Below are 11,798 nucleotides of genomic sequence, written 5' to 3' on the forward strand. Positions count from 1 at the left end.
TTTGAAAAGGCTTTGTGCCGGGGAGCACCAGAAGACAATGTTAACCCATTCTGACCTGAGATCAGATTCATACGAGGTTTCCACTGGACACACACTGGTCTGATTAACCCATTCTGACCTGAGATCAGATTCTAAAAATGTCAGTCGTTCTTCGATTTTTCAAAAATAGCAGACCTACAAGCTCGTAGCGCGCCACTCGGTGGCGCGCTATGAGCTTGTAGATCTGCTATTTTTAAATAGCTAAAGCATAACATGATGCTTACACCAAAACGGGTTCCCGTACAGAATGGGTTAAAAACTATTTTTTTAAGATTTTTCCAAAATAGCAGATGTACAAGTGTAACACCTGGGAATCAAACCCACAGGCCTCTCCCACTAGGAAGTAAAGTTAGCAAACGTCTTAAGCACTAAGCCAAAGGAATTTGACTTGGGTTATATTGAACTGTCACGTGGTGGGAGATCTGAGTTCGAATCCCGGGTGTTACATTGGTGCCGTGTGACCCGGATCGGGTCGTATAAATGGATAAATGGATTGTGATGCTGTATTAACACATTTTGCTGGGGGCCAGGCTTTGAGAAGCATTGATTGATTGAACATTGTATTCACAGTCTGTAGAATGGGGTACATTCAATGCAAAAACTGCTACGAGGATAAAACCATAAAAGCACTGAGACTTCAGGGTCATTTCAATTCATCAGAACATTTAAAGACGTAGGGAAAAAAAATGTAGGCTACAGTATGAGGAAAAAGGGGGACTTTGACTTTTTATACCTGCGGTATTCAAACTATAGGTCGGACCTTAGGTGCTCTTTGAGAGTGGTTTTGAAGGAGTCTAGGGATTCACCAGCAAAGCTGTTTAGCACAGCCTACAGTATTAGAATAAAGTACACCAGACAGAAACACTATTATCCACTGTCATTGTCAGATGCCAGCCATACAGTGCTGATGACAGTTATCCTTTATGCTGTGTCGCCACCTAGTGGAAAATTAGGCAAATAGTTTAAGGGAGTAAGGAATAACCCAGCAGGGAGACCAAATACTGTGCTGTCTTTACCTTAAAAATTAGTGAGTAGCCCTTTAAATTTTAAATGACAGTCACTGTACCAAAAAATTGAAAGATACCTTAAAAAGTTATTTGGAGGCAGATGAAATAAAGGTTTTAACCATTATTTAGTAGGTATAAAGTCAATTTACATAGAGAATGTGCTACATGGTTCAGATGATAGTATTTACATAATATTCAAATGGTTCCAAAATGGATCCGAACTGAACTGAGTAACGATTTCCTCAGTAGAATGGGGTGCCAGGCAGGCGTGTATTTATTAGAGAGGACTTAGCTTCTCCTTTTTTTATGTAGCCATAAAAAAACCCGACAAAGGACTCAAATAAAAGATAAGGAATTGTTAAATGTCATCACATTTAACGACTCCTTATCTTTTATTTGAGACCTTTGTCCTTTGTTAGAACAAAATTTATATTTAATCCAGGGTGCATGGGTTAGGTTACAAATTACAACCACCTTCTTCACAGTATTGTTCCAGGTTAAATACTGCAGATCACTTCACTTGTTGGACTTAGCCTCTCCTTTATTTATGTAGGCATATGGTTTCTAGGAAACGAACGACTCAAATAAAAGATAAGGAATCCTTGAATGTAATGGATTAGAACAGGATTCATATTGAAACCAGGGTGCATGGGTTAGGTTACAACCACAGTATTGTTCCAGGCTAAATACTGCAGATCACGTCACTTTTGTTGATATAAAGTTCATTGGTGGTGGCGCTGGTTGTCGAGCGATCATTGGACCAGCAGATAGATGTAGAATTAATCTCCTCTGTCCCGCACATGGATGCCCATTGAAGCCTGGCAACTTGTTGATAACTTTCCCTGCACCGTGAACTTTCGGCAGAGAAAAACACTCCCTGACTCCCAGTGAGCAGCTATCTCTTTTATCACTAGGCCAAGGTCAAAGTACATGTAGTAGACCTCTCATTATTGCAAGTTTCTGGCTGGAGGCAGACAACAAGATATTAAATGGGACAGATGAAAACATATTTGGACGATAAGAAGAACAACCCGGAGTAAACAGGCAGTAGACTGAGGGTAGAATGATATGGGAGAATATTGTGACAATATGACTGACCTACGTATATGGCATGGACCCAATGATATGGGACATTGAACACTGGAGCCTGGAGGTCCAGAGGGTTTCCAGTTTTATGAAACTGAAACGGAATGGACTCCCGCAGAACCTGCTCATCAACTTATATCGCTTTAGCATTGAGAGTACCTGCGCCAGCCAGTACGGTCAAGACAGGGGATCATCGGCTCTCCATCACCACACCTGAGTGACATTTACTTATACTGCAATAATAATCTTTTCCGGATTATTCGATAAGGTAAGAAGTTGTTTAATCCATTCAGGCCTGACGTCGAAATTAAAAAAAAAAATCTTCTAAATCATGACAATTTTCTGAAAGATTTGAGGCACATTTTAACGATTTTTCAAAAATAGCAGACCTACAAGCTCGTAGCGCGCCACTCGGTGGCGCGCTATGAGCTTGTAGATCTGCTATTTTTCAATAGCTAAATTATAACATAATGTTTAAAACACCAAAAGGGGTTCCCTCCCAAAATGGCTTAATGATGTAGTAAAGATAGCTTAGCTGAAATGCATTCTGTGTAGGGTTGATGATTCATAATTTGTCAAACCAATAATTGCAATTAACAATTTAATTTTGTTTTTGGCATTGAAACATTGGAACAGTGGACAGTGTAATTTGTTTTTGCCTTTTAGGCTTCGTGAACAAACAACAAAAATGCCAATATAGGCCATATTATTTAATACTTAGTGGAAATATCCAATAATATAAGCTCACAACGTGTGTTGACTGTGTGCTATTGAACTATGACTATATGACAATTATGCAAAACAATTGTGATTGTCTCAAACAATTGCGATCAGATCAGACAATAGTGTAATGATTGTGACAGGCCTAATTCTGAGGCATCTGAACTTTGTGAACCGTGTGTGATTATTATAGTTAACTAAAACTAACAAAGTAACGAAAATTTTATCCAGAAAAAAATATTAGAATAGTAGAAGGCCTTAAGGACAACTTTAGTTTTTTTCAACCAAGGTTCATGTTTTAGGTTGTTATTAGAGAAAGTAAAAGTAATTTGCTGCTTTCTTTCGTTTTAGGGGTTTTAGCTGTTTTTGACAGAGGGGCGGGGGCATTCGAGCATGTGTGTGTGTGTGTGTGTGTGCGTGTGTGCGTGCGTGCGTGTGTATGTGTGCGTGCATTTCAGCTGTCACATGAGTTCTCAGGAATATAGTATAGGGAAAAGTCACCAATGAGAAGGGGACTAATAAACTCAAAGTGAAGGGAAGTCGTAATTGTATTCAGTGCTTAGTTGGAAGTGGAACCAGCTCTGCAAATTGTCAAAGCTAACCACATTTAGGATATTGTATGTTCCTAAGAAATTAGTCAAATTACGGTACCTCAAAACATGTCCCTGCTGCATAGTCTAACCATGCAGGCTTATTAAAAAAAAAAAAGAAGAATAATTAGACGTAGTACCCTTTGGAACATCAGAGAGGATCTTACTTCCTGCATCACAGAGCGACTTTCTTGAGAGTGTGAAGTTTATCTATTAACCCATTTTGGGCGGGAACCCCTTTTGGTGTTAGCATTATGTTATGATTTAGGTATTGAAAAATAGCAGATCTACAAGCTCATAGCGCGCCACCGAGTGGCCACAGAGACATAGCGCCACCACAGAGACATAGCTATTTTTGAAGAATCGTGAAAAGTGACATGAAAGTGTTTGAGAACGACTGACATAGAAAAACATAGCTTTTTCAAGAAAACAGTCAGGATTTAGAAGACATTTGCAGAACCGTTCCCAGGTCAAAATGGGTTAATTTAATCTCTCTCTCTCTCTCTCTCTCTCTCAAAGGGTCAGCCATGTTGAGCAGATTGACCTCTTCATGCCACAAATGGACTCTAGTAAAATGCTGCCTGGTGGTTCTGTGTGTTCTGGGCTGCTTTCTCATGTACTACACACCTGACTATGACTTCAAGTTACGCCCTCCTACCATGGCCTCACGCAACACTAGTCTGCCTTCTTTCAAAGGAAACAGCACCGATGACCCAAAGCAAAACGATACCAGCACCGACGCCCCAAAGCAAAACGATACCAGCACCGACGCCCCAAAGCAAAACGATACCAGCACCGACGACCCAAACCATAACGATACCAGCACCGGCGACCCAAACCATAACGATACCAGCACCGGCGACCCAAACCATAACGATACCAGCACCGACGACCCAAACCAAAACGATACCAGCACCGACGCCCCAAAACAAAACGATACCAGCACCGAAGCCCCAAACCATAACGATACCAGCACCGACGACCCAAAGCAAAACTATACCAGCACCGACGCCCCAAAACAAAACTATACCTCAGGAAACCACAACGTCACGTGGACAGGTTACAATCACACCAACTCGAACCAGCTCAGAGATGCATATATGGAGCCTCAGGTCCTCATATTGATATGGTGGTGGCCGTTTGGACACAAATTCAATATTAAAGGATGTCAGCTGACGGACGACAGGACTCTGTACAACAAGTCCGATGCTGTCATCATGCACCACAGAGACATCAACAGAGAGCTGACCAACATGCCAACAGAGCCACGCCCCCGCTTCCAGAAGTGGGTGTGGTTTAACATGGAGTCACCCGCAAATTCAGCTCTGATCCCTAAACTCAACGACGTGTTCAATTTTACAACAACGTATCGCCTGGATTCAGATATCCCAGTGCCTTATGGGTACCTGGCGCCGGTGGAATCGGAGGACATGAGTTTCAAGCTGCCAGTGAAGGACAAATTGGTCTGCTGGGTTGTGAGTAACTGGCACCCACAATATAAAAGAGTTCAGTTCTACAATGAGCTGAAACAGCACATCAGCATAGCGGTTTACGGAGGCGCCTTTTCTCATAACTTGAATGACCAGGAGTATTACAATTTAATACGTAGTTGTAAATTCTACCTTGCCTTTGAAAACTCCATAAGCAGAGACTACATCACAGAGAAATTATACAATCCCATGACAATGGGGACAGTGCCAGTAGTGCTCGGCCCTCCAAGAACAAATTATGAGGTTCTCATCCCAGGACACTCTTTCATTCATGTAGACGACTTCTCCAGCCCAAAAGAGCTGGCTGAGAGACTTCTTTATCTGGACCAGAACCCTAATGAATACACCAGTTACTTTAACTGGAGACAGAGGTTTAAGGTCAAGTGTTCCAATTTTGGACAAGAACACGCTCAAAGATTATGCGATTATCTACAAATGCCCCGAGACGGACAAACTGTTGACATCAATAAATGGTACTGGGGTTAAAGTAATATGACAAAATATCGACACTGAATTCGGAGTGCCATATATACAGTGTGTGTGTGTGTGTGTGTGTGTGTATGTATGTATATATACACACACACACACACACACACACACACACACACACACACACACACACACACACACACACACACACACACACACACACACACACACACACACACACACACACACACACACACACACACACACACACACACACACACACACACACACACACATATATATATTTGATATGATATACAACATACATAATTAGGTAGCCTGCAGTTAAATTGGCGATAATGTGTGTAATGTGTAATCTCTGGCCTGAAATATCAAATATGAGATATGGTTGTATGATTTATGATTAACTGAAACTGACAATGTGGTTTAATCAATCTGTGTATTGCATTGGCAATAAACATTTAGATAAATACTGAACAACCGATCTGCTGGATTTACTGTGATTACCAAATGGCATATTATGTTATGCATATTTTTCGGACATTTACTTTTTGAATACACAGGGTTGTTTGCGGGAAATTGACAAATACTGTAAAGTGACACGACAACTATGCAGCAGTTTCTACTACAGCTTACTTTTAGCCGAATAGGCTTTCCTCATATCGTATTCTTCCTCATGGTTCTGTAAATTACAATAATCTTAGACCAGCTAGCTATTCCCAGTGGGCCACTGGTGGGCCTCCAACTAATTGGCAAAACACACACAAGACTTTACTGATAAAATAGCAATAGCAATAGTCAAGGTCTCAGGTTCCAACTCCGATATTTTCCCTCCTGGACCCCCCTGGGGAAGATTTTGGAGGGGTGCAATCTCATGCACCTATGACGAGATTTGTTGTTATGCCCGGAGTCTTTGGACTCCGGGCAGGGGGACATTGGGGAGGAGATAACTGAGGAGGTTTGAGATACAATTCGACAGTGGGTACATGGGTCCTCTATTTGTGCGAGGCACGCTCTAATTCAATGTAAACTACCACACCGTGCCTACTAGTTGTCCAGAATATATAATGATGGGAAAAGCCATGTACTTTTCCGGATTATTCGATAAGGTAAGAAGTTGTTTAATGATGTAGTAAAGATAGCTTAGCTGAAATGCATTCTGTGTAGGGTTAATTGTTGATTAATAATTTGTCAAACCAATAATTGCAATTAACAATTTTGTTTTTGGCATTGAAAATTTGGAACATATAAATAATAATAAAAAGTAAAGTATAAAAGTAATTCGTTTTTGCCTTTTAGGCTTTGTGAACAAACAAACACATTGCCAATATAGGCGATAATATGTAATACTTAGTGGAAATATCCAATATATAAGCTGTGTGCTATAGAGCGTTGCAGTCCCTCCCCCTTTCAGAACGACGAGTGGCCCAGGAAATGAATCCCAATGCATTTTTCCCATAGGCTTTTCTTAAAGTATTTATTTAAAGACGGTTACGCCGCGGACAAAGCCAACTTGGATCGTGACAAATCATGACAATGAACACAATGTTTTGGGCCGATCAAATAATTTATAAGAAGAAAAACAAAACAAATAGTGTTGTTTCCTGCCTTTATTTTCTTCTTTCTAATGATTTGATCGGCCCAAAATTCATTGTGTTCATTGTCATGATTTGTCACGATCCGAGTTGGCTTTGTCCGCGGAGTAACCGTCTTTAAATAAATACTTTAAGAAAGCCTATGGGAAAATGCATTGGGATTCATTTCCTGGGCCACTCGTCGTTCTGAAAGGGGGAGGGACTGCGGCTCTCTATTGAACTATGACTATGACAATTATGCAAAACAATTGTGATCGTCTCAAACAATTGCGATCAGACAATAGTGTAATGATTGTGACAGTCCTCATTCTGAGGCATCTGAACTTTGTGAACCGTGTGTGGTGGCCTGTGGGGTGCAATGTGAGTCACAGATAGCAGAGCATATTATTACGGAAATTTGATACAGAAAAGAATATTCGAATAGTAGAAGGCCTTAAAGATGGTTTCAGGATTCTAATTCCAAAATAGCGAAAGTAACAGATCGCCATAATCAAAACGCATCGCTTCACGCCACATTTTGAACTTTGATTGATTGATTGAAATATTTAACAGTTTGCAGAATTACAGTACATTTCAAGCACAAACTCAATACAAACACTGTTAACTGTGAGTGGACGACCCAATTAAGCATTACACTTGGTGGGGGGGATTCAGATTTTACAGAGGCCAGTTTCGAATTGCAGCCATCCGTAGGTGCCCTTTGAGAGCGGTTTTGAAGGAGTCAAGGGATTCACATGTCTTAATGACTGTTGATAGGGCGTTCCATAGGAGCGAAAATAATTTAGACCCTTGTTTGTGCCGAATCTGGGTTGTACATGGTTTGTTGCACTTCCTCTGGTGTTGTGGGTGTGGACTTCGTTTACATTAAGGAAGTATTTAGACTGGTACATGGGTATCTTGGTGGTGTATCGAATCTTGTGGACCAGACCCATTGCAAGATGCTGTACTCTGTCGTCGACCCTAAGCCATCCCAGCCTGTCAAAGTGGGCAGGGGTGAGGTGGGTTCGGGGGGTGAAGCCAAATAGGAGCCTGACCAGTTTGTTTTGGGAGGTCTGGAGCCTTGTTTTAAGGGCCTTTGAGGTGCTGTGGTACCAAGAGGTGGATGCATAGTCAAAGAAACCTTGTACGAGGGCTCCTGTTAAGGTCTTCAAGGTGTTTTTGTTGACCAGTGGGGAGATACTGTAAAGGAATCTTGTTCTTTGATTGACTTTTTTGATTACGTTACATTTTATCACCGGAAAGATTGGCCTCCAGAATGGAACCTAGGTAGGTAATTTGATCTTTTCGTGTGATAATATTGTCACCCACTCTAACCAAGAAGCCATCTGCCTTGCTGAGATTACTATTTGATCCGAAGAGAATGGATTCAGTTTTTTTCAGGTGTAAGGATAGTTTGTTATCAGCGAGCCAGGTGCAGATTCTACAGAGTTCAGAGCTGAGGGTCTTTTCAACCTGCAGTTTGTTCCTGTCCGAGACCAGCAGTGCTGAGTCATCTGCGAACAGGAACAAGTTGCAGTCACAAGCTGACGTCATGTCGTTAACATCAGGAACAGTAAAGTCCCTAGTATGCTTCCTTGTGGGACGCCACAGCTCAACTTCCCCTTTTGATGTAGCAGAAGATAATGTTTGAGGCAAGCAGCAGCAACAGTTTTATCTTAGCACCCAGCTAGAACGGAAACAAGGTAATGTGTTTGTGTTTTATGATTCTGTGCATTTACTTTGGATATGTTTATATTAACACCTACTGTGATATAAATGATAGTGATATAAATTATATGGAGAATGAGTTCCATTTTCTTTTCTATTGCCCGTTGTATCATGAGCTACGTCAAAAGTTATTTAACAGATGTAAAAATATAGATCTGATGTGGTTAAGTGATGCAGAGCGACAGATGGATTTTCGAACAAAAGATATTTGCATTAGCAGAATATATAGAGAAAGCTTGGGACATACGGACAAAGAAAACTTATATGTGACCGTAATATGTACGTTTGGGGACAGTGCCAGTAGTGCAAGTTCCCTCCAAGAACAGATGAATTTACAGACCAAAAAACATGAATTTATGTCTTAATGCTTGGCATATTATGTTATGCATATTTTTCGGACATTTACTTTTTGAATACACAGGGTTGTTTGCGGGAAATTGACAAATACTGAAAAGTGACACAACAACTATGCAGCCTAACTGTATTAAACTCATTGTATGTTTCATTTCACGTCATCCCAGGCGCAGTTTCTACTACAGCTTACTAGCTTACTACTACAGCTTACTCATTAGCCGAATGAGGAAGAGTTCCATTTTCTTTTCTATTGCCCATTGTATCATGACTCATGAGCTACGTCAACAGTTATAAAAGATATTTGCATTAGCAGAATATATAGAGAAAGCTTGGGACATACGTACAAAGAAAACTTATATGTGACCGTAATATGTACGTTTTGTATTATCTCAGCCTCTAAATAAGCTAGAATATTGCTAAACCTACATTTTCAGCATCAAGGAATCCAATGGTGGTTATGAAGTTAAAAAGAATTCAACATTAACCCTTAGATGTCTGACTGGGTTCAAAATGACCTGGTGTGGTTAGTCAGCTTCCCTATGTAATTGTGTTGTTTTATTTTAAAATATTTGCATATAGATACATTTATGGAAAGGGTATTGTCTAAGGAATCAGAAAATCAGATCAGAAAAATATTTTCTGATACCCTTTCCAAAAATGTATAGCAACAACATAGACCAACTGTTTTAAAAAACGACTTAAAGTCAATAATGTAGTTTTAGTTATACTTAAATGAAGGACATTTCCGTTTTCCCCTTCTGAAGAGTGTGTGTGTGTGTGTGTGTGTGTGTGTGTGTACGTGCATTTCAGCTGTCCTATGAGTTCACATGAGAACCTCTTGTGTAGCATTGAGCAAGAATCACTGGTTTTATGAGTAAAAAAACCCAAACATTAATATTATTGTGATTACCCAAGCATGACATTTCTAGAAATGTCCTGAAGAATATGTGAGTGTACACAAAAGATTAAATAAAGGCTTCGTTAAAGGTCTCTCTCTCTCTCTCTCTCTCTCTCAAAGGGTCAGCCATGTTGAGCAGATTGACCTCTTCATCCCACAAATGGACTCTAGTAAAATGCTTCCTGGTGGTTCTGTGTGTTCTGGGCTCCTTTCTCATGTACTACAAACCTGACTATGACTTCAAGTTACGCCCTCCTACCATGCACGCGGCCTCACGCAACACTAGTCTGCCTTCTTTCAAAGGAAACAGCACCGATGACCCAAACCATAACGATACCGCTGGAAACCACCACGTCACGTGGACAGGTTACAATCACACCAACTCCATCCAGCTCAGAGATGCATATATGGAGCCTCAGGTCCTCATATTGATATGGTGGTGGCCGTTTGGACACAGATTCAATATTAAAGGATGTCAGCTGACGGACGACAGGACTCTGTACAACAAGGCCGATGCTGTCATCATGCACCACAGAGACATCAACAGAGAGCTGACCAACATGCCAACAGAGCCACGCCCCCGGTTCCAGAAGTGGGTGTGGTTTAACATGGAGTCACCCGCAAATTCAGCTCTGATCCCTAAACTCAACGACGTGTTCAATTTAACAACAACGTATCGCCTGGATTCAGATATCCCAGTGCCTTATGGGTACCTGGCGCCGGTGGAATCGGAGGACATGAGTTTCAAGCTGCCAGTGAAGGACAAATTGGTCTGCTGGGTTGTGAGTAACTGGAGCCCACAATTTAAAAGAGTTCAGTTCTACAATGAGCTGAAACGGCACATCAGCATAGCGATTTACGGAGGCGCCTTTTCTCATAGGTTGAATGCCCAGGAGTATTCCAATTTAATACCTAGTTGTAAATTCTACCTTGCCTTTGAAAACTCCATAAGCAGAGACTACATCACAGAGAAATTATACAATCCCATGACAATGGGGACAGTGCCAGTAGTGCTCGGCCCTCCAAGAACAAATTATGAGGTTCTCATCCCAGGACACTCTTTCATTCATGTAGACGACTTCTCCAGCCCAAAGGAGCTGGCTGAGAGACTTCTTTATCTGGACCAGAACCCTAATGAATACAACAGTTACTTTAACTGGAGACAGAGGTTTAAGGTCAAGCGTAACAATTTTGGACAAGATCACGCTCAAAGATCATGCGATTATCTACAAATGCCCCGAGACAGACAAACTGTTGACATCAATAAATGGTACTGGGGTTAAAGTAATATGACAAAATATCGACACTGAATTCAGAGTGCCATATATACAGTGTGTGTGTGTATATATATATATATATATATATATATATATATATATATATATATATTATACACACACACACACACACATATATATATTTGATATGATATGATATGACGACAACATACATAATTAGGTAGCCTGCAGTTAAATTGGCGATAATGTGTGTAATGTGAAATCTCTGGCCTGAAATATCAAACATGAGATATGGTTGTATGATTTATGATTAACTGAAACAGGTGGTCTACTGTCTGACAATGTGGTTTAATCAATCTGTGTATTGCATTGGCAATAAACATTTAGATAAATACTGAACAACCGATCTGCTGGATTTACTGTGATTACCAAATGGCATATTATGTTATGCATATTTTTTGGACATTTCGTTTTTGAATACACAGGGTTGTTTGCGGGAAATTGACAAATACTGTAGTGTAAAGTGACACGACAACTATGCAGCCTAACTGTATTAAACTCATTGTATGTTTAATTTCACGTCATTTCAGGCGCAGTTTCTACTACAGCTTACTTTTAGCCGAA

At 40.6% G+C, this 11,798-nt stretch overlaps 2 protein-coding genes across 2 annotated transcripts; both read left to right on the top strand.

Annotated features, from left to right (window-relative positions):
• Positions 1-2,315: 2,315 nt before the first annotated feature.
• On the top strand, positions 2,316-5,418 carry LOC308311452 (4-galactosyl-N-acetylglucosaminide 3-alpha-L-fucosyltransferase 9-like; the record flags this gene model as incomplete). The annotated part of the gene is made up of 2 exons (XM_080758140.1): positions 2,316-2,400; positions 3,962-5,418. Exon 2 carries the CDS (start codon positions 3,970-3,972, stop codon positions 5,416-5,418), a length of 1,449 nt encoding a protein of 482 aa, XP_080614266.1. The 5' UTR covers positions 2,316-2,400; positions 3,962-3,969.
• A 1,059-nt stretch (positions 5,419-6,477) lies between these two features.
• LOC308312023 (4-galactosyl-N-acetylglucosaminide 3-alpha-L-fucosyltransferase 9-like) lies at positions 6,478-11,247 on the top strand. Its single transcript, XM_080758877.1, has 2 exons — positions 6,478-6,491; positions 10,057-11,247. Exon 2 carries the CDS (start codon positions 10,065-10,067, stop codon positions 11,217-11,219), a length of 1,155 nt encoding a protein of 384 aa, XP_080615003.1. The 5' UTR covers positions 6,478-6,491; positions 10,057-10,064; the 3' UTR covers positions 11,220-11,247.
• Positions 11,248-11,798: the final 551 nt, after the last annotated feature.

The sequence above is a fragment of the Protomyctophum bolini genome (genome assembly GCF_963924005.1).
Source record: "Protomyctophum bolini genome assembly, chromosome: 24".
NCBI classification, from domain to species: Eukaryota; Metazoa; Chordata; class Actinopteri; order Myctophiformes; family Myctophidae; genus Protomyctophum; species Protomyctophum bolini.